The sequence below is a fragment of the Mixophyes fleayi genome, chromosome 3 (genome assembly GCF_038048845.1).
Source record: "Mixophyes fleayi isolate aMixFle1 chromosome 3, aMixFle1.hap1, whole genome shotgun sequence".
Classification (NCBI taxonomy): Eukaryota; Metazoa; Chordata; class Amphibia; order Anura; family Limnodynastidae; genus Mixophyes; species Mixophyes fleayi.
The window spans coordinates 20,214,619-20,236,769 of record NC_134404.1 but is presented as its reverse complement, the minus strand read 5'-3'; the positions used below and the strand labels follow the sequence as shown (position 1 = coordinate 20,236,769).

General features: G+C 44.8%; 2 protein-coding genes and 1 long non-coding RNA gene across 9 annotated transcripts in view; 2 read left to right on the top strand and 1 right to left on the bottom strand.

The window, feature by feature from the left end:
* FBXO16 (F-box protein 16) overlaps positions 1–10,640 on the top strand; it is a 33,565-nt gene extending 22,925 nt beyond the window's left edge. For 3 of the 5 annotated variants that reach the window (XM_075201184.1, XM_075201186.1, XM_075201185.1), the window contains exons 8-10: positions 1,226–1,267; positions 2,532–2,748; positions 6,972–10,640. In XM_075201184.1, coding sequence (XP_075057285.1) covers positions 1,226–1,267; positions 2,532–2,748; positions 6,972–7,039 — 327 coding nt within the window. In that variant the 3' untranslated portion in view covers positions 7,040–10,640. The remainder of the gene's footprint in view (positions 1–1,225; positions 1,268–2,531; positions 2,749–6,971) is intronic. The other 2 variants (XM_075201187.1, XM_075201188.1) reach the window with 1 other exon arrangement.
* LOC142143377 (uncharacterized) lies at positions 851–21,498 on the bottom strand. 2 transcript variants are annotated; one of them, XR_012689518.1, is made up of 3 exons: positions 21,431–21,498; positions 13,771–13,841; positions 851–1,499 (listed from the first exon to the last, which is right to left on the bottom strand). It is a non-coding gene; the product is annotated as an uncharacterized LOC142143377 (long non-coding RNA). The 2 variants fall into 2 exon arrangements; XR_012689519.1 differs by lacking the exon at positions 21,431–21,498 and adding an exon at positions 19,188–19,226.
* ELP3 (elongator acetyltransferase complex subunit 3) overlaps positions 20,578–22,151 on the top strand; it is a 98,558-nt gene continuing 96,984 nt past the window's right edge. The window contains exon 1 of one of the 2 annotated variants that reach the window (XM_075201181.1): positions 20,578–20,686. Coding sequence is in view for 1 of the 2 variants with exons in the window: in XM_075201183.1 (XP_075057284.1) it covers positions 21,594–21,615 (22 nt within the window). In the remaining variant the exon portion in view is untranslated. Of the gene's footprint in view, positions 20,687–21,489; positions 21,616–22,151 lie in introns of those variants that run through there. The other variant, XM_075201183.1, reaches the window with a different exon arrangement.

The following is a 22,151-nucleotide window of genomic DNA, read 5'->3' as shown; positions in this document are numbered from 1 at the left end:
ACTAGGACCCCCCCCCTCGGTTTGTTTATGCTATATACTCTGCCCCAATCATTGTCGTAGTCTAAATGTGGTATTTGGGGTGAAGACTGAAACGGCAATTACAACCGTAATTAGACACATGTAACATTGTGTATCAGTATATACACTTTTTATTATTATTATTAATAAATCAACTGTTTTTTCCATGCTACACGGTATATCCTGCTCCTGATTGGTGGGTTATTGATGACATCACGGTGTCAGGCAGGCATCAGAACTAAATTCACATTATTTGAGATATAGATGATATATATGCAATGAAAGAGATGTCCCACGGGAGATTAGTGGCCGTGTGATATATAGAAATATAGAAAACATATTTTGTGTCCTTTTTATTGGTTAATAAAAAAAACATTTTTATTACATACTTTGTAAATAAAATCGTCATTTTTATAGTCCCTCACTCTTTTCCTATCAGACAGGACATTTTTAATGTGGAGCGCTGGAAAGTTGGTAGAAATACATGAAAGCGACAACATTAAGTATAGTCTATAAAAGTGATATTGTAATATGGGGCTAAGTCAAGCCACGCCCACTCTTTACTCATTAGCATAAGAGGAGGAGAGGTGTGTGTTTTACTGCGTGCAATTTGTAATGTATATGCATAAAAAAACAAAGTATACCATTTTGATTTATTTTTGCAGTCAATGGAGGATATTTTCAAAAATGTAAGTTAGCAAATGTACAAAAACACCCAAAAAAAACAAAAACACCATCAAAATCTGTTATTTATACTTAAAAATGGGTGTGGTTATATAAAAACAGCACTTTTTTAAAAAAGAAAATACATTATATTTTTTATTAGCCCACAACATAAAGTGGAAGATGAAATTAAGGTTTAGTGAAATAGTGGTTTTTTTTTTTAACAATATAACATATTTTTTTGTGACAAGCGGATACGTCACCTTTTATAACGTCTAATAAAGTTGTTGTACAAAGGTTCTCACGAACGTTTAATGATGTTTCTGATTGACCCCCTTGGCTTTCCATAGAGAGAACCGTGTCACTTTCCCAAAGCTCAATTTCTGCTGCTTGAATGGAGAATTTCGTGTTTGACACCATCACTCTTTACCAGCCTTGTTTTGAACTAAGGACAGTTTTGAGATTATCCTTCAGCTGCGTCACGCTGACAGCAGGAATCTTTGTAAAACAACAGTTATCTTGTGTTCCTTCCCCTCTCCACCAGCGCTGCAGGTCTATCCTGGGAACCACGGACAATCAGTGTCAGGTAGATGCTGTGATTGGCAGTGTTTACATTACACCGAGATTTTCACTGGTTCACATTCCTCATCCCCATCCGCACAATCCCCTCTCCTCACCCAGGATCATTGTCATTGTGGGCGAAATCACACACCTGTTCCTCTTCATTCATCGCCTGTCACCGCTGAAGGGGATTAAACCCGTCATGGTTAAACACCTCTGTTACCTGTATTCACTGCGTTCGTTCACATCAAAGGATCCTGTAAAATAACAAAGCTTTTATTTTCCACTACATACAAATATTACACAGGAGGCAGATGTGTGTGTGGTTTTATCCTGTGTTTTCTGTAATCAGGAACACAGCTCCCAGCTAAATGCAACAGGTATGAACACTTCACGGGTTTACCTGTCAGTTCTGGCATCTCCGTCTCACGGTATTAACACGAAGACGGGTTATTTTAATATTCAACACTTAATGGTGTGTTGTTTGGGCTTGGCCTTCGTTTTAAGACCACTCTCTGCGATTTGTAGCTAAATATGTCTGAAAATACAATACATCATTCATTTTCGCGCAGTTGGTAAATCGCAGCAATTATTAAAACTGCATTACCACCTAAAAATATATTTTCTACCCCTCAGCCGTAGCTCCGGGGGCTGCCTCGTGCAGACATTTTTCCCACGCTCCTCTGTTTCTCCGATAGCATCGGGCGAACCCGGGAGAGGGAGGTGTGTCAGCACTAGGACCAATCACAAGCCCCCAGAGATTGTTTTGCAAAACCAGCAGAACCCAGGAAAAATGGCGGCCTCCAGCAGTCCACCCAGCAATCTGGATAGGGGAAGGGGCCACCCTAGGAATAATATTTCCATAATAGATGAGGTAACTTTAACAGATTCCCTGCCAAAACCTGTTTTCACAGTGTTCCAAGCGGTGTTTACGCGAAAAATATGCTGGTGTCAGCCCAGTTGGTGACGTGTTAGTGGGCCGAGCCTTTGTCCCCTTCATATGCATGTCCAGTTTCTGTCTCGCTGAGCTCTCAAACTTTCTTTACATTGTGCTCAACAGTAGTTGTCTCCTTGTCTCAGGATGTGCACCTAAGATATGTCTAGTAACGCACATTTTTTTTTTAGCCTTTAAACTTTAAAATATGCTTATAGTTTAAAGGAGAACTCCACCCAAAAAACTGAGAATGATACAATGGTTGGATAGATCCCTAGTTTCCAAATACTTTTTTTTGGGTGGGCCTCTTTGGCTCAGATTGGAAGGTACAACCCAATGTGTCTTGTTTCCGTAGATGTCTATTTCGGCTGAATTTGGAAAGAGACAATCCAGGCCGGACTGGGCCGCTCAGCAGTCTGGAGATTACCCGGTGAATAAGACGACGGCGAAGAACCTGGCGCAGACCACGGACTGGAACGCCGGGATACGACCCGCCCCCGTTCGAGCGGGCCTTCCCAAACTGTCTGAGAAGGGGAGGAAAGCTTGTACCCGGACATCGAGGAGTTCTCCAAGTATGTGATGATAGGACGTTATATTATATCTATATTGTATGTTATTATAGATACTGCCTTATATCTCATATTTCTTATCACAAGTCCCTACAACTTTGTGTTACTAGCACCTCTTCCAAATAGATCAACCGATATATTACACACAGCGGTTCCTTAATATACAGCGCTGCGGACCCTTTTTGGCGCCATATAAATAAAATATAATAATAATGACAATTTTGAGTGTAGACTCCAGTATTTCTTAGCTAAAAACAAAATATTTTTTTAGGAATTACCGGCTTTTTGCCCTGATAAGTATCATCTGTCATCTCAGGAGAGCGCTTCCGATAGGAGGCTGTCCAAGTGTTGACTTCTTTCTAATGAAGACTCCGGGTTCTTACCCAAACTCTCTACTGGACAGACGCGACCTAGGGATGCCATTTGCGTAAAGCAGCGCAGGGGAGAGCAAGAAGGCTGCCGGAAGCGGATCCGAAGATCCCTTTTCCTGCAATGCTCTCCCCATAGGATTGAATGGCTAATGCCTTCTTCAGATGGCGTTCGCCATCGGGGTCAAGCTCCGAAAAGCTACCGCAGTCCCCAGTATTATGGTATTTACGGTTTAATGCGGTACTCTGCCTAATGCAGGAGATATCTCCGATAGGCTTTTCTTAAATTACAATTTTACTTGAGAATGCGTAAACCATGCCAAAAAAGTCATTTCTGCATGCTTTAGGGCTTCATAAATAGGTATTTAACATAATATTCTACCCTGGTTTGAATATATTTTGTCCCTTTATTAACATGACCAAACAAAGTTAAAATAAAGACAAGACAAGGCTCCGCCTGATGTAGTCTGACGTGTGCAGCCTGCGCTCCGGTGTATCGGGATCCGTTGTTCTACACAGGGATATAATAATGCAGGATAAAGCGTTATAAAAACTGTGCAACTTTATTAACAAGATGCACAAAACAACGGGGAAGCAGGAATAAGGGACTTACGGAGACAATACTTCACATAAGGCCCCGAGACCTTACATCCGTCCTCCTCGAGACCACCCAGCGGCACCAACAGAGACCCCCTCGCTGGGGTGCAACGAATCGGAGTTTGGCATCAGCACTGATCCGAAAAATGATATTCTGCACTCATTGGGGCATATTCAATTAGCTTTTGGATTCGCGGTAACGCGCGTTACCGCGAAAAGTGCGCGTTCTTGTGGGTATTACGGTACCGTATTAACGCGGATTTTCGTTCGCAACCCTATGGGCTGCGAATGAAAATCCACGTTATTGCGGTACCGTGTATTACGTTTCGCGGCTGTTCCGGCGCGTTACCGCGAATCCAAAAGCTAATTGAATATGCCCCTAAATGTCTGCACCTCCGTGTTGGATACAAAAATGAATCTATCCAGACCCTGAACTGTTATGGGTCACGATTAGAGGATTTGCATAGAGAACTGGAACTAATCTACATGAAATACTCCTAATAGCCGGTGTAGAGTATGTAACACCAGTACAGCCGTGACAGCCTGGAGCACAACGGATGTAATAAGTCATTTCTTCTGCAGTGATGACATCTGAGGGTCTATCGGTGACCCTGTACCACCTCGCCCTCTCCCTCACACCCCTTCCCATCCATGTGTCATTATAACCCCCCGAGGGCTACACACTCTTCTCATAACTGAGAGAATGAAATTGTATCTCCCCCTCTATCCTAACACGCTTATTACACTCATTCATCAGGATCAACTTACATATTACATGTTACGTTACATATTTTCTTGAGGTCTAAGACCGACATGTCAATGAAACTTATTTTGCTCCATGTTAATGGTCTCCACCCTCTCCCACCCCCCTTTTTCTTTTAGTACATTTCAGAAACTAAACATTGATTTTTCTCCAGAAAACCCATTTCTGTTCTCCCTCACACTGCTCTATATTATTCACATAATGACAGCATAGCGACGTGTCCTGTAGACGTAGGACGTGTTGACCAGACATTGACCACTGAAGACAGGGGCATCGCTCTTATCAGTAAACTCGGACCACTTGAAGAAACCTTAGTAAACATTTATAGACCCAATGGAGATCATCCGTCATTTTTCCTCTTACCGGCTTAGAGAGCTTAAAAATCGTAGACAATGTTATGTTATTCTAAGTGGGATCTTCTACACTATTGCTACGTGAAAGCCACCAGCACCTTCTTGTCCAGGCTTCATAGCCCGCTACAAAAGCGTGAAAGAATCGGGCGTATTTTATTGTTAACAACAAAAGACATTTTATTCCAACGCTCATCGTTTAGTGAGATGATTTTAACAGACTGCCGGACATCTCAATTCATCACGGACGGGAATGTAGATCTAATCAGATCACTCAGCAGTTATATCCTCCGTCAACTTCCTAACTGTCCAGAGAGGTCAACCCTCCAGGATACTAAACAAAGCCCTTACCCTAATTCATTACACTTGTATCAGATACTTTAACTGACTGTAGAAAGTGCCTAAATCAGAGCTGGTCACCATTAACGCCTGGCCCTCCGTGCTGGTATCAAAAACGGATTTATCCACGGTCACAATATAGGAAGATCAGAAGACCACAGTATGAGACAAGGTCATTAGCTAGGCTGGGTGCACACTGCAGAAAATCTCTCCTGATGCGATATCGTTAACGATTTTACCAACGTCAGGAAAAGAAAAAAGTCCCGATCAGCAGCCGATTCCTGTGTACACAATATACACGTTTTACACGATTTACCTTCAGATCTGTGCTCTTTATTTGTCATAAAGGAGCATAATGCAACATTTTCACAGGAAACTTATAAACATCATATTAGAGGTAGCAGAAAAATGAGAGTCTCATTATAGGAAAAAACAAAAGAATATCTTGCGTTGTCTTAAACGTTTTATGATAAATCCAATAAGTCGGACACTCAGCTAATAAGCTGAAAGGTCTTAGGGCTTTGCAATCAACACTTAAACAATGTAACGAGCATCATGATCTGGGACCCATCAGCTTCCACTTTACAATCTAATCTCTCCCACCCCCAAACAACCTAATTGGTCCCAACAAACACAGGCTTATGTCCACAGCTGTTATCTCACCAAGATAGATTTGGGAACAGCTAACCTGGATCTCAGCCATCTACAGCTCTAGGGCCTGATGGATGTTCCCGCTGGATACTGTAAGAGCCTTAGTAAACAATCTCTATATTGTGCAGAACCTACCAAAGCCAAAATAATATTTATTCCAGAAATCTAGTAAAAACCTATTCGGTCCAATTACACATTTACAAATCCATCTCCTCTTTGAACCCTAAATTGTCTGCCGAAGTCCTAACAAATTAGACCCCTGTGCCCAACTATGGTTCACTATACAATTATACAATATAATAACCAGAAATCACAAGCTCTCCCCTAAACCTCTGACATTCATCTTGACTTTACTTTTTTTTTTAAAGAGAATATGGAAGTAACATTAACATATTAATATAAGTTTTATTTCTTTTTCTTGAAGGAATATATTAAAGCAACTCAGTTTTCTGTTTTTGTTGTTTGACATAACTTATCACCAAACTACATTCTTGCGGATGTTTGGGACCGATCTAGACATCCGAATGTTGCTTCATATTGGGGTCAGCGTTGGGTTTTGCATTTTGTGCTTTCGAATAATATTTCAAAGGAACAAATAACTATCAGAGTTTAATGATATTTTATTCCATTTTAGTCAAATAAAGATTGTGCGGTACACTATGGTGCTCGGTCCTGTGTAATAACGGGCATTTAAAGAACAATGCAATTATATAAAAAGTCCACTAAATTTGAATTACGCAGCCAGTACATGAATAATGATGAATGTCGTAGCCTGGTGACCCTTCCTCTTTGATGGATAGACCCTCTGCCGGCCTCTATATACCAGGACTGAGTGTGCAGACCCATCCGTATCAGGGGCATGATATGGGCCGAGTCACAGACGCGAAAGTCCCAGCGGGTGATCATTGGCGCTATGAGACTTTATTAAGTCAGCGGCTGAACCAATAATTTGGATGTTTTTATACCGTGAAGTTATGCTGTGCTGAAAATATATTCAAAGACTACAATTGCATAGCTACACCTAATATATTTGCTAAAATGATGTACAAAATATAGTATATACTATTAGTTAAGCTTGGCCTTGATTTAAGTGGTTTAGAATGTGAGTTTATAAACAGATTGCTAATGACGTAACCCCTTCTGTTCCCGTCCCTTTAGCTATCGCTCTGTTTGAGAGTCAGCCTTGGCGAGTCCCCCCATCAGACCATGGATCAGACGAGGAGTAGGAAGGATGGAAGCCATCAGCATCACCCCCAGCGCCCGATGACCAGTCACGGCACCTGTTTGCAGATAGACCGAGGTGCCAGCCCTGTTTATCACCCCTGAGATCTGGTTTCTGCCTCTGTCCACAAAACATGACCTCATCCGGCTTCTTTGTCATTCACAAGGCCTTAGATCCAATCTATATCTCTCTCTGCCCCAGGTATCGTCTCTCCGCGCCTCTCCTGGTGACATCACAGTGCCCGGGGAAAGGTCCAACACCTGAGTCCTGTGATGTTTTCAATGTATAACAAATATGTTGTGACCAGTTTTTTAGGAACAAGGAGTCTCCCTTTCTACTCCATGTGTTAGGTTCATCTTATTGTCTTGTTTTATACTTTATAGGAGGATTTCTACCTTACTTTTATTATTTGTGGATTGTTTTGTGTTTTCTCTGTATTTATTTTCTATTTTTGTAGTTATTATTGGATTTGCAAAAATATATTTGTAGTCTTTCCTATTATTTTTATCGTAGATTTGTAAAGTGCCACAAAACTTCGCAGCTCCGTACAGTAGGGAAAACAGTACATACATAAAACAGGGCGTACAAGGTAGACAAAATAAACGCAGACATGAAAACAAAGGGTATGGAGGACCCTGCTCATTACAGAGCTTACATTCTAAGTGGGAGAGGGCACAGCTGGAACAAGAGGAGCGAGTGTGGCTCAGAGTGGAAATTGAGATAGTTGTGAGGGTGCATTAGTGTGAGTAGTGTTATCGAGGATAAGGTCACCTCTAATAAAGAGATGGGTTTTTCAAAGAGCATCTAAAGATTTGAATCTGTGGGAAAGTCTGATTGAGCGAGGTCGGGAATTCTATAAGTGGGGAGCAGCACAGGAGAAGTCTTGTAGGCGGCAGTGAGAGGTGGTTACCAGAGACGAGACAATGTGCAGGTCAGAGGTAGATCTAAGAGGGTGGGAGCGAGAGTATTTTGGTTTGAGATTGAGACAATTACTTTGAGTTATGGAAATATAACAATTTATATATCAGGAGAATTTAGGGTTACTTGGACAGTTCCGAACCACCTTTGTTAACATTTACTGATGAACAACACTGACATGTTATATATACTGCTCTGAGATGTATCATAAATGTAAAGTAATAGATTATAGAAGATAATGGAGCTCAGGGATTGTAAATAAATGGGTTTAATGTCCTATTCAGGCCCATTGGTGAATGTTAATTTTTATATATTAGTTTTCTGTCAGTAAATTTACTGATAGTTGGCAATCATGATTCATAACCTAGGATCTCACCCATCCTTGAGACGGGGAGAGTTAAAATTTGTACTCCACAAGAATCCACAAAGTGGATTAGACATCGCGGGGTCCGGGGTTCCTGACAGCCGGGTCCCGTTAGATTGCGTGCCTTTAGGATATTCGATCCATCTATCTTCCCTGGACGGGGTATTTTGTTATAAACATGTAAACATGTTTTTAAAACCCTGCATTTGTAATACATTCCATGTGGAAGTAGTGTGAAGTGATCGCAGGTTATCTTGCACACAGTGGAGGCGGCCATTTTAAGGGCTGGACCAATATTCATGAGAAAGCAGCCAATCGATTCGCTAATATCCGGCAACATCTCTGAGTTACTTTGTGAGGTACGCAGTGGAGAGAACTCTGCGACCACAGTACAATGGGATCCGGTGGTAATAATCAGGCACGTTGTACCTCAGTAACGTACCCGATTCCTGGTGAATTAAATGGCTGCATTTACAAAATGGCTTCCCTCCTGTCAGTCAGTAACGAGTGGTCTTTAATAAGTAGCACTGGAAAACACAGGAGGATGCACAGATTAAGCTGATTCCACATCCGGGGTAAACTGACTGACGCTTAGTTTGGTGTTGACGAGTTGGTAGGTTCTGCAGACTACAGATAACAGGAGTGGATATTGGGAGTTGTAGTCTAACCTGCACCTGGAGCACAGGGATATCCCTGGGAGCCATTTGTTATATCTCACTAGTAATTAATGACTGCGACGGGTGTTGGCCGTTCCCAGCTCATGAAATAATGAACAGTTTTGGAGTCCGCACCCAATGTGTTTGCACTGCAGTTTAAACGTCCACTTCCAAGGGTGATAAGTGATGGATACGGGGTGACCACGGGTCACGTAACAGCCCTCACACACTAATAATGTAACTTAATCTCCACTTACACGTCCCAGTGACCTGTCCTGGGCCAGGTCTCCCTCAGTCATTGTCTTGTAGGATTACGCTGGATGGATGAGCTGAACTTTCAGCACAAAACGTCCAGCTGTTTCTCCTCCTCATTAGACCATAAACATCAACGTGGTACATCACCCCCATGTGTCACCGTTTGTCTGCCCCTTTAGATTGTAAGCTCTAGGGATCAGGGCTCTCTTCACTCCTGTTCTCATTACCTGTTTGCTCACCAGCTACACTGAGCACCTCCTCCTTGGGCTCTCTGTCCATTGCCTCCTCTCCTCCATTGTCTTCGCACTTCTATCAGTGGCTCTAAACCTGTTAGTTGTGCCCACACTAATGGGCACAGGTTTCAGTCTGCGCTTAATATACCCCTTGTACCCCAGTAGCTGTGCTGAGAGTTGTAGTGTTATTTGTTTACTGTACTGTACTGTTATACCCTGTACTGTCCTGTTGTTTGCACTCTGTACGGCGCTGCGGACCTCAAGTGGTGCCCTATAAATAAAGATTATTATTATTAATAATAATAATTAATTACTCCTTTGATTCAAAATATATGAAGCATTGATGGAAAGGACAGCGGGTGATATTCCCAGAAGTTGCAGAACGCTATAATCACACATATTTTACATTTTGCACTCAGTCTGATCATACCGCCACATGATTGACTGTACATGTGATGGTAAAACATTGCGCAGTTTTGATGCTGGAAATATGAAGCAGCCACCCACGTGGTTACAGGACAGTCCGTATATGTGTGTTATCCCTTCCTGCGTGTTACGGTCTCCAGCTATTTTGACACTGTAATAAATGTCCGTACACAGCATATTAATCATATCCTGCATGGTGAATGTGAGCTATGTTTACTGAGCATTGTTGCTTGAAAACCGTGTCATGTACAGAATAAATATCACATCGTACACAGTGATGTGTACTGTTATAATCCCTACAAATAGAGAATTCCAGATGACATGAAGGTTAAAGGTTAACTCCACCCAGGACTTTAAAAAAACGGCCGTGAGTTGAATTCAGCGTATAAAAATAGAATCCTAAACTTGTCTCATCTGATTGGGTTGTTCGTGTTCAGGGTTGTCAAAGCCCCGCCCCATAAACTTATTACACCCTCTTATTACATGTCAGAGAAAAGCAGACTTAAATGGGACTGGAAATAAGTTCTACGTTAATCATAGTGACATTACAGGCTGCATCTTGTAAAGTTAATAAAATCCGTTTATTATTTATACATTCATGTGTTACAATTATATTTTTAAATATTGGTTCCTATGCTACTTATGATGTATATAAGAAATGTTCTGTCGTGGGAATATTCTTCAAAACGCTACTAAGGTATTAGAGTGTTGCTTATATTCTATATAAAAGGAGCGATGATAATTCTGCCTTAACTTGTCTGTAGGAGTCATTTATTTGTTATATGACCATTGTTTTACGTGGTCATTTTGTAGTACTTTACATCAGCGCTCCACAGGTGGGAAATGATCCTGAATGGAGAGAATCGAATAGAGAATGACTATGAAACATCTATCTAAGGCACAAACCAAACCCAGATCTATATACAACCCTAAATACTCTTCACTAGAATATTGTGTAGAACTGTAAAGCCAAAGACATGTCTAAGAACGTTTTCACGTTCCTCTAATTTTAGGAAATCTCCAGTTACTTCCATTTACGCCCAGTGGCTTATTCGCCCTTCAAAGATAAGGCATACCTGCCAAACTTTGAATAGTGAATTCCGGGAGATCCCGGGCAGGGGGCGTGGTTGGAGGGCGTGGGGCATGGTGAATCGCGTCATTTTGGCCCCACCCCCGCGATAAAAACGTAATTTGCCAAAATGACGCGATTCACCCCAAATCGCGTCATTTTGGCGACTAAATTGCGGTATGCAGGATACTTGCCTGCCTTCCTGGAAGTCCGGGAGACCTACTCGGATTTCGGGAGTCTCCCGGACATTCCGGGAGAGTTGGCAAGTATGAGATAAGGACTGGTCACCCTGGTGCGTTATTCAGTATTACAGGTTAACAACCCGCCAGCTAACAAGTATTTATATGAGATCTACGATTTGATTATAACTATGCTTTTGGGAGTTAATTACGGTTCTCAATAAGCAGAGGCTGGGGAGATTTTGGGGAGAGGAGAGGCTGAAAAAAAAAAAAGAAAAGATTTGGAGGCCGCAGCAGGACTACGAGGCCATACATAGGAAAACAGTGGCCTTAGGCATCAAATACACTTGCAGGAAACATGGTAATATCCCCACCACAGTAATCTCCCTCTCTCCTATTTACATATCACCAAAAGTGTCCAACATCTCAATAAAGGTTCCTGCCGATAATGAAAATAGAGAGAAAATACATTGCATACAGGTGATGTTGTCTGTAGCAACCAATCAGATATTCTCTCTTATTGTCTACAAAGCACTAGAACAATGAGAATTAGAAGCTGTTGCTGTGGGCACACTACCATATTTTTGCTTTGGCACCAGTTTCAAATATTCTCATTGGATTTAGTGAAACATATACAGGCCAATACATTGCCACATGTCCTGCCAGGCCATAATGCACATTAAAGGCTCGTTCAGATAATGGGGTGTCAGCATTTTCCAGCTCGAAAACCGATATTGTCAATTTTTTGTCAGTAGCGCATTTTTGTTACTGTGTGAAAAACACATTTATTTAGGCATCAAGGGGTATATTTACTAAACTGCAGGTTTGAAAACGCGGAAATGTTGCCGATAGCAACCAATCAGATTCTAGTTGTCATTTATTTAATACATTGTACAAAATGATAACTGGAATCTGATTGGTTGCTATAGGCAACATCTCCACTTTTTCAAAACCCCACCTTGATAAATTTACCCCCAAGACTACTGATCGCGAAGCCTACAGTATTTCAACAGCACATTCCTGGCCTTATGGTATGGAATACTTGCCAACTCTCCCGGAATATCCGGGAGACTCCTGAAATCCGGGTAGGTCTCCCGAACTCCCGGGAGAGCAGGCAAGTATCCCGCATACTGGAATTTATTTGCCATAATGACGCGATTCGCGCTGAATCTCGCCACTTTGGCCCAGCCCCCGCGACAAATGGCGGTTTTGTCGCGGGGGCAGGGCCAAAATGACACGATTGACCACGTTCCGCCCCCTCCTTCCCTCCAACCACGCCTCCTGCCCGGGATCTCCCGGAATTAACTATGCAAAGGTTGGCAAGTGTGTGGTATGGTTGTTGACTTACTCTGGCAAAAGAGGCATAGCCTAGCTGGTCTGATTGTGGTCATTGTCTGGGCAGCTCTGGGTATAAGGTATCTAGTCCCAATTTGTCATTTTGTATGTTTAGGTATATGCAGAACACAAGATTCATCGCTGTAAGAATTCGTACGCAACAACGTTCACTCTCTTAAAACCTATTAAACGAGCTTTGACTCTGTTAATCCAAAATTTAATGTAAATTGACTCTGTGGACAGGAACATAAAAATGTCTATATTGCTATAAAACGGGACACAGCATAGGATACCCAGTACTGTTATACAATGAGCTCTGTTACAGGACTGAATCCACTTCAATAAAATAGAAATTGTCAGCAAGCTAAAAACAAGATGGAAAAATATACAAATCTCACACAAACCGCAATTCCTTGGCAAACCCAGTTTGTGAACAACAATTTTACATTGTGGGAAGGTCTGCATAGTTGAAACTAGAAGATGTGATTCTACTCCACTTAGCCTGGGGTCTCCCACGTGTTTTATTACAAGCTGCAGGCAAGATTTCATGTGTTTCCTTTACCAATAGCCTTTTTATTTTCTATACATGTCCTTTGATCTTCATGATGAAGCTCTTGTTTGGAAATGCACTAACCAACTGTGTGACTTATGGGACCTCTAGAGACAACTCATTGCACTAGGGCTTATTTAAATGTATTTTACAAAATTGGTGAATCATTTCTTATTTTCGCTTTAGAATTGTTTTCTTTGACGTTAAAGGGTATTTGATTTTGAACCCGTGATAAGAATCTGTTTAATAAATCCATTTTCATTCCATGATATAAGAAAATAAAATGTGAAAAATGCCAAAGGAGGTGAATACTTTTTATAGCCCCTGTATAATAATAGTCATATGCAACGGCACAGAAAATGCTTCTCTAGTTTTTAGCAAAACACGCCCAGCCGGGACATGATAAAAAGGAATGTTAGTTAGTAATGCTGAAAAAATGATGTAGTATAATCATAATTACTGCTGTCACTTAGCAATTAACACTTTGTATTAAATTGCTTTCCTCCACAGATGTCATATTTTATTTGTAAATATATATTAAACCTCTGGACAATCCAGCTCTACCTGTGTTGTAGTAATTGTATGACACCTAGTGGTAGTAACTAGATATTACAACATGAAATAATAAGAAAATGATATCTAAGTGCCTATGGCAGCGGTTCCCAAAGACTGCGCCGCGGCTCCCAGAGGTGCCGCAGCGCTGTCACAGGGGTGCCATGGCCAGGAAGAAAAGAAAAAAAAACAACTTACCAATCCGGCGGCACCTGGGACCCAGCATTCTCCTCCCTCCTCGCTTCATGTCGGGTGTGACGTCATCACGTCTGACATATTCAGTGAGAAGACAGAAGATATAGAAGAAAAAAAGGCCAAGTATGGTAAGTAAAGAAAGGGGAGGGGAAGTGGTGATAGGAAACAACAATGGAGGGGTAAAAGAATGAAGGAGGGGGCAGAGTGAGGATGAAGAGGGGCAGAGTATAGATGAAGGAGGGCACAGAGTGTGTGGATGAAGGAGGGCACAGAGTGTGTGGATGAATGGGCACAGAGTGTGTGGATGAAGGAGGGCACAGAGTGTGTGGATGAAGGAGGGCACAGAGTGTGTGGATGAAGGGGGCACAGAGTGTGTGGATGAAGGAGGGCACAGAGTGTGTGGATGAAGGAGGGCACAGAGTGTGTGGATGAAGGAGGGCACAGAGTGTGTGGATGAAGGAATGCACAGAGGGCACACAGTGTGTGGATGAATGGGGCACAGATTGTGAATGAAGGAGGGCACAGAGTGTGTGGATGAAGGAGGGCACAGAGTGTGTGGATGAAGGAATGCACAGAGGTCACACAGTGTGTGGATGAATGGGGCACAGATTGTGAATGAAGGGGGGCACAGAGTGTGTAGATGAAGGAGGGCACAGAGTGTGTGGATGAAGGAGGGCACAGAGTGTGTGAATGAAGGAGGGCACAGAGTGTGTGGATGAAGGAGGGCACAGAGTGTGTGGATGAAGGAGGGCACAGAGTGTGTGGATGAAGGAGGGCACAGAGTGTGTGGATGAAGGAGGGCACAGAGTGTGTGGATGAAGGAGGGCACAGAGTGTGTGGATGAAGGAGGGCACAGAGTGTGTGGATGAAGGAGTGCACAGAGTGTGAATGAAGGAGGGCACAGAGTGTGTGTATAAAGGGGGCACAGAGAGTGAATGAAGGCGGGCACAGAGTGTGTGGATGAAGGGGCACAGAGAGTGAATGAAGGAGGGCACAGAGTGTGTGGATGAAGGGGCACAGTGTGTGGATGAAGGGGGCACAGAGTGTGTGGATGAAGGAGGGTACAGAGTGTGTAGATGAAGGAGGGCACAGAGTGTGTGGAGATGAAGGAGGGCGCAGAGTGTGTGGAGATGAAGGAGTGCACAGAGTGTGTGGATGAAGGAGGGCACAGAGTGTGTGTATAAAGGGGGCACAGAGAGTGAATGAAGGAGGGCACAGAGTGTGTGGATGAAGGGGCACAGAGAGTGAATGAAGGCGGGCACAGAGTGTGTGGATGAAGGGGCACAGAGAGTGAATGAAGGAGGGCACAGAGTGTGTGGATGAAGGGGCACAGTGTGTGGATGAAGGGGGCACAGAGTGTGTGGATGAAGGAGGGTACAGAGTGTGTAGATGAAGGAGGGCACAGAGTGTGTGGATGAAGGAGGGCACAGAGTGTGTGGATGAAGGGGGCACAGAGTGTGTGGATGAAGGAGGGCACAGAGTGTGTGGATGAAGGGGGCACAGAGTGTGTGGATGAAGGGGGCACAGAGTGTGTGGATGAGGGAGGGCACAGAGTGTGTGGATGAAGGAGGGCACAGAGTGTGTGGATGAAGGAGGGCACAGAGTGTGTGGATGAAGAGGGCACAGAGTGTGTGGATGAAGGAGGGCACAGAGTGTGTGGATGAAGGAGGGCACAGAGTGTGTGGATGAAGGAGGGCACAGAGTGTGTGGAGATGAAGGAGGGCACAGAGTGTGTGGAGATGAAGGAGTGCACAGAGTGTGTGGATGAAGGAGGGCACAGAGTGTGTGTATAAAGGGGGCACAGAGAGTGAATGAAGGCGGGCACAGAGTGTGTGGATGAAGGAGGGCACAGAGTGTGTGGATGAAGGGGGCACAGAGTGTGTGGATGAAGGAGGGTACAGAGTGTGTAGATGAAGGAGGGCACAGAGTGTGTGGATGAAGGAGGGCACAGAGTGTGTGGATGAAGGGGGCACAGAGTGTGTGGATGAAGGAGGGCACAGAGTGTGTGGATGAAGGGGGCACAGAGTGTGTGGATGAAGGGGGCACAGAGTGTGTGGATGAGGGAGGGCACAGAGTGTGTGGATGAAGGAGGGCACAGAGTGTGTGGATGAAGGAGGGCACAGAGTGTGTGGATGAAGAGGGCACAGAGTGTGTGGATGAAGGAGGGCACAGAGTGTGTGGATGAAGGAGGGCACAGAGTGTGTGGATGAAGGAGGGCACAGAGTGTGTGGAGATGAAGGAGGGCACAGAGTGTGTGGAGATGAAGGAGTGCACAGAGTGTGTGGATGAAGGAGGGCACAGAGTGTGTGTATAAAGGGGGCACAGAGAGTGAATGAAGGCGGGCACAGAGTGTGTGGATGAAGGGGCACAGAGAGTGAATGAAGGAGGGCACAGAGTGTGTGGATGAAGGGGCACAGTGTGTGGATGAAGGGGGCACAGAGTGTGTGGATGAAGGAGGGTACAGAGTGTGTAGATGAAGGAGGGCACAGAGTGTGTGGATGAAGGAGGGCACAGAGTGTGTGGATGAAGGAGGGCACAGAGTGTGTGGATGAAGAGGGCACAGAGTGTGTGGATGAAGGAGGGCGCAGAGTGTGTGGATGAAGGAGCGCACAGAGTGTGTGGATGAAGGAGGGCACAGAGTGTGTGGATGAAGGAGCGCACAGAGTGTGTGGATGAAGGAGGGCACAGAGTGTGTGGATGAAGGAGGGCACAGAGTGTGTGGAGATGAAGGAGGGCACAGAGTGTGTGTGGATGAAGGAGGGCGCAGAGTGTGTGGATGAAGGAGGGCACAGAGTGTGAGGATAAAGGGGGCACAGAGTGTGTGGATGAAGGAGGGCACAGAGTGTGTGGATGAAGGAGGGCGCAGAGTGTGTGGATGAAGGAGCGCACAGAGTGTGTGGATGAAGGAGGGCACAGAGTGTGTGGATGAAGGAGGGCACAGAGTGTGTGGATGAAGGAGGGCACAGAGTGTGTGGATGAAGGAGGGCACAGAGTGTGTGGAGATGAAGGAGGGCACAGAGTGTGTGGATGAAGGAGGGCACAGAGTGTGTGGAGATGAAGGAGGGCACAGAGTGTGTGTGGATGAAGGAGGGCGCAGAGTGTGTGGATGAAGGAGGGCACAGAGTGTGTGGATGAAGGAGGGCACAGAGTGTGTGGATGAAGGAGGGCACAGAGTGTGTGGATGAAGGAGGGCACAGAGTGTGTGGATGAAGGAGGGCACAGAGTGTGTGGATGAAGGAGGGCACAGAGTGTGTGGATGAAGGAGGGCACAGAGTGTGTGGAGATGAAGGAGGGCACAGAGTGTGTGTGGATGAAGGAGGGCACAGAGTGTGTGGATGAAGGAGGGCACAGAGTGTGTGGAGATGAAGGAGGGCACAGAGTGTGTGTGGATGAAGGAGGGCACAGAGTGTGTGGATGAAGGAGGGCACAGAGTGTGTGGAGATGAAGGAGTGCACAGAGTGTGTGGATGAAGGAGGGCACAGAGTGTGTGGATGAAGGAGGGCACAGAGTGTGTGGAGATGAAGGAGGGCACAGAGTGTGTGGATGAAGGAGGGCACAGAGTGTGTGGATGAAGGAGGGCACAGAGTGTGTGGAGATGAAGGAGGGCACAGAGTGTGTGGAGATGAAGGAGGGCACAGAGTGTGTGGATGAAGGAGGGCACAGAGTGTGTGGATGAAGGAGGGCACAGAGTGTGTGGAGATGAAGGAGGGCACAGAGTGTGTGGATGAAGGAGGGCACAGAGTGTGTGGAGATGAAGGAGGGCACAGAGTGTGTGGAGATGAAGGAGGGCACAGAGTGTGTGGATGAAGGAGGGCACAGAGTGTGGATGAAGGAGGGCACAGAGTGTGTGGAGATGAAGGAGGGCACAGAGTGTGTGTAGATGAGGGAGGGCACAGAGTGTGTGGATTAAGGAGGGCACAGAGTGTGTGGATGAAGGAGGGCACAGAGTGTGTGGATGAAGGAGGGCACAGTGTGTGTGGATGAAGGAGGGCACAGAGTGTGTGGAGATGAAGGAGGGCACAGAGTGTGTGGAGATGAAGGAGGGCACAGAGTGTGTGGAGATGAAGGAGTGCACAGAGTGTGTGGATGAAGGAGTGCACAGAGTGTGTGGATGAAGGAGGGCACAGAGTGTGTGTATAAAGGGGGCACAGAGTGTGTGGATGAAGGAGGGGCACAGAGTGTGTGGATGAAGGAGGGCACAGAGTGTGTGGATGAAGGAGGGCACAGAGTGTGTGGATGAAGGGGGCACAGAGTGTGTGAATGAAGGAGGGCACAGAGTGTGTGGATGAAGGAGGGCACAGAGTGTGGATGAAGGAGGGCACAGAGTGTGGATGAAGGAGGGCACAGAGTGTGTGGATGAAGGAGGGCACAGAGTGTGTGGATGAAGGAGGGCACAGAGTGTGTGGATGAAGGAGGGCACAGAGTGTGTGGATGAAGGGGGCACAGAGTGTGTGGATGAAGGAGGGCACAGAGTGTGTGGATGAAGGAGGGCACAGAGTGTGTGGATGAAGGAGGGCACAGAGTGTGTGGATGAAGGAGGGCACAGAGTGTGTGGATGAAGGAGGGCACAGAGTGTGTGGATGAAGGGGGCACAGAGTGTGTGGATGAAGGAGGGCACAGAGTGTGTGGATGAAGGAGGGCACAGAGTGTGTGGATGAAGGAGGGCACAGAGTGTGTGGATGAAGGGGGCACAGAGTGTGTGGATGAAGGAGGGCACAGAGTGTGTGGATGAAGGGGGCACAGAGTGTGTGGATGAAGGGGGCACAGAGTGTGTGGATGAAGGAGGGCACAGAGTGTGTGGATGAAGGAGGGCACAGAGTGTGGATGAAGGAGGGCACAGAGTGTGTGGATGAAGGAGGGCACAGAGTGTGTGGATGAAGGAGGGCACAGAGTGTGTGGATGAATGGGCACAGAGTGTATAGATGAAGGGGGCACAGAGAGTGAATGAAGGAGGGCACAGAGTGTGTGTATAAAGGGGGCACAGAGTGTGTGAATGAAGGCGGGCACAGAGTGTGTGTGGATGAAGGGGCACACTGTGATTGTGAAGGGGCACAGTGTGTTGTTTTATTTTGATCTTATTCCTCTTAGTATTAGCTGTAAATTATTCTTTGACAGAAATATCATTGAAAAAAATATATAAAAACATTCTTTACCCTTGGATTTATGTGTATTATTATTTTTGCAAACAACTTAAGTATTTCTGTCCTGACCTAAATACTTATTACGTTATTTTGACCCAACTACTTATAAAACGGGACTGCTCAGTAATTATTTTGGAGGGGTGCCTTGAAAAAATTATGGAGACTCTAAGGGTGCCGCGAACTGCAAGAGTTTGGGAACCACTGGTTTATGGGTTCTCTAATATCCAAAAGAAAAAGTGACTTAACCTCAAAAATATGATAAATATAAAATATAATTACTATTGTGTAGTCTTGATGTGTCTGTGACTTCTTTTCTTCTTAAATCATTCAATCCGATAGTACCATAGGAATGAAAAAAATCCAAATAGTGTAATACAATAACACAAATAAATACGGTAAATACACCACAGAGTATGACAAGTAGTATAGTGAATAGTGTCCAAGCTTGTAAGAGTTTCGTGCTGTGATTTCAAGGTATCACCAGAAATACACTTCAATGCAGCCTTTGTAATGTGGACTTTTACAGATGCAGTAGTCTCCTCAGAAAGATTATTTCTCTCTCAATTCAATTTCCGCATCTTGTGGTTGAGAAATATGTGAAATAAAATAAAGGAGCAAATCTGGCATAATATCCTCTAAAATCGGTGAACTTTGAATTATGCAAATACAAACTCACATTATTAAAAACATATCACAAACTTCAAATGTAAACAGAGGTGCAAAACCTCCTACCGGAGGAGACAGGATAAACAGTCAGCGTTAATAAGATCTGGAAAGTACCCAGGTTGCAAAACACTGGACCCTTATTCGAATCAAGATTGTGATCCTGGCGGGTGATTAGCACAAAAATGTTACCAACGCGTTTCGACCGTGGGTCTTTGTCAAGGTGGATGAGGTGTGTCATTTGTGACTCCATTTTATAGTCACGTTAGCTAAAAAAAATTCTCCAAATATAAATACATAAAGAGTAAATGAATCTGAATTCTCCTTGGCTGCCGTTATCTATGTGTATTAAAGCATCAATACCACAATATTGAACTAATAAAATATTCCTGCGTTGATGGACAGCTATAACCTAAATCCATACTTACCAACTCTCCCTGAATGTCAGGGAGACTCCCTGAACTAGGGGTGATCTCCCTCACTCCCTGAAGAGTCTGGCATTCTCCCTGATGCTGAGCCAGTACAAGACGTGGTTGGTTTCGCCATCTGTGGCATGATGACACAGTTCAGAAATTGTGTCCTATGTCCATGTATTGATGCCTATGGAGGTGGCCATTTTCATGGAGACCAAGATTTAATCAAAGACTGACAGGTAAGACAACATGACTTCAGTAATGGAGACAGAAATGTAAAAGACACTTCAGTCTCTAGAGATTCATCAGCTGTTTTTCTTTAATGCATAGCTGCCTACTCTCCCGGAATGTCCAGGAGACTCCCGCATTTCTGGGAGACCTCCCGGGAGAGCAGGGCAACCTCCCAGTTCTCGACCCCGAAATAGATAAAATGGGGGCGGGGCTTAATGAAGCAAATATTGTGTCATATTACTCCTGCCCCTGCTGTAATTGCCCAAAATTGCAACAATCATTTAGGGGTGGGGCCAAAAGGATGCAATTTATCAAGCCCCGCCTACACCGGGATCTCCCTGAAGCCATTGAGGAAAAGTTGGCAGGTATGTATAAATGCCATTAGTCACATAACGCGGCTACGCTGTTACTATGGTGATTTTGATAACAATCGGACTGCGGCCAATCACTGCGGAAGCAGTGCGATTGCAGGTAACTTACCGAATTTATTTGTTTATCATATTTTTTAGGTTAAGTCACATTATATATCCCTTTCTTTAAAAATGAGAACTGACCTGGTAATAACGTTAAAGGAAAGTTCAGCAGGTTTTAGAAAGATGAGCGGCACCAAGATGGAGGACCCGGCGGGTTATAGCTCCAATGGGGCAGGGACTAATGTGAGTTCTCTGTGCAGCGCCGCGGAATCAGTGCCGCTATATATAAATAAATGATGATGATGATTATGTCAACATTTGACGCCAGGTAAGAAATCTTTTGGGATTAGATTTTACTTATGAAAATCCAAAGAAAACTAAATTATTAATGTTATAGATTTTGAATAACATTTTAATGGTCCTCTGTGGGCAGATGAACTTTATCTGTGATATTGGGAGGTGGGGGGTATTGGGGGGGGGGGGGGTTATTAATAAGGTCAGTGTAGATTGATTTTCAATTATTTCATTATTTTAGGAGGATTACCATTAATATTGGAGGTCACCCAGCACATACAGACAGTCACCACCTGTACTATATATAATGTCCTATACTGAGGGGGTGAGAGGGGTAATGGTGATGGGACCCCATATACTGATCATCTGGTTACTGTGACAGGGAGATGTTACAGTACATAGGAAGCTGTGTGCGGTGTATATAGATGGTGGGGCCCCTGCTGGGCCCCTGTATCTCCCAGCACCCCCCTCACAGCCGCTTCGCTATCCCGGGAGGTTTGTCCCTTACCGGCCGCCGTCGTCTCCTGCTTCACTCCCGGCCGGGGCTGACCCGCCACGCTCTCCGTACACCGCACACGTGGTACTGCTGTTTATGTGACGTCACTGGGGACCTCCTGACACGTGGGCTCCGTACACCCGGAACACCCCACAGACACCCGCAACACCCGAACATGAAGCCGCGGAAGAAGCAGGGTGAGTGGTGCAGACATTACACCCCAGTGACATCATGTCTGTGATTATCAGTTACTTCCTGTTCATTATATACCCCCTGCCTATATTATATACCCCCTGTACCCCCTGCCCATTATATACCCCCTGCCCATTATATACCCCCTGTACCCCTGCCCATTATATACCCCCTGCCTATATTATATACCCCCTGCCTATATTATATACCCCCTGTACCCCCTGCCTATATTATATACCCCCTGTACCCCCTGCCCATTATATACCCCTGCCTATATTATATACCCCCTGTACCCCCTGCCCATTATATACCCTCTGCCTATATTATATACCCCCTGTACCCCCTGCCCATTATATACCCCCTGCCTATATTATATACCCCCTGTACCCCCTGCCCATTATATACCCCCTGCCTATATTATATACCCCCTGTACCCCCTGCCCATTATATACCCCCTGCCTATATTATATACCCCCTGTACCCCCTGCCCATTATATACCCCCTGCCTATATTATATACCCCCTGTACCCCCTGCCCATTA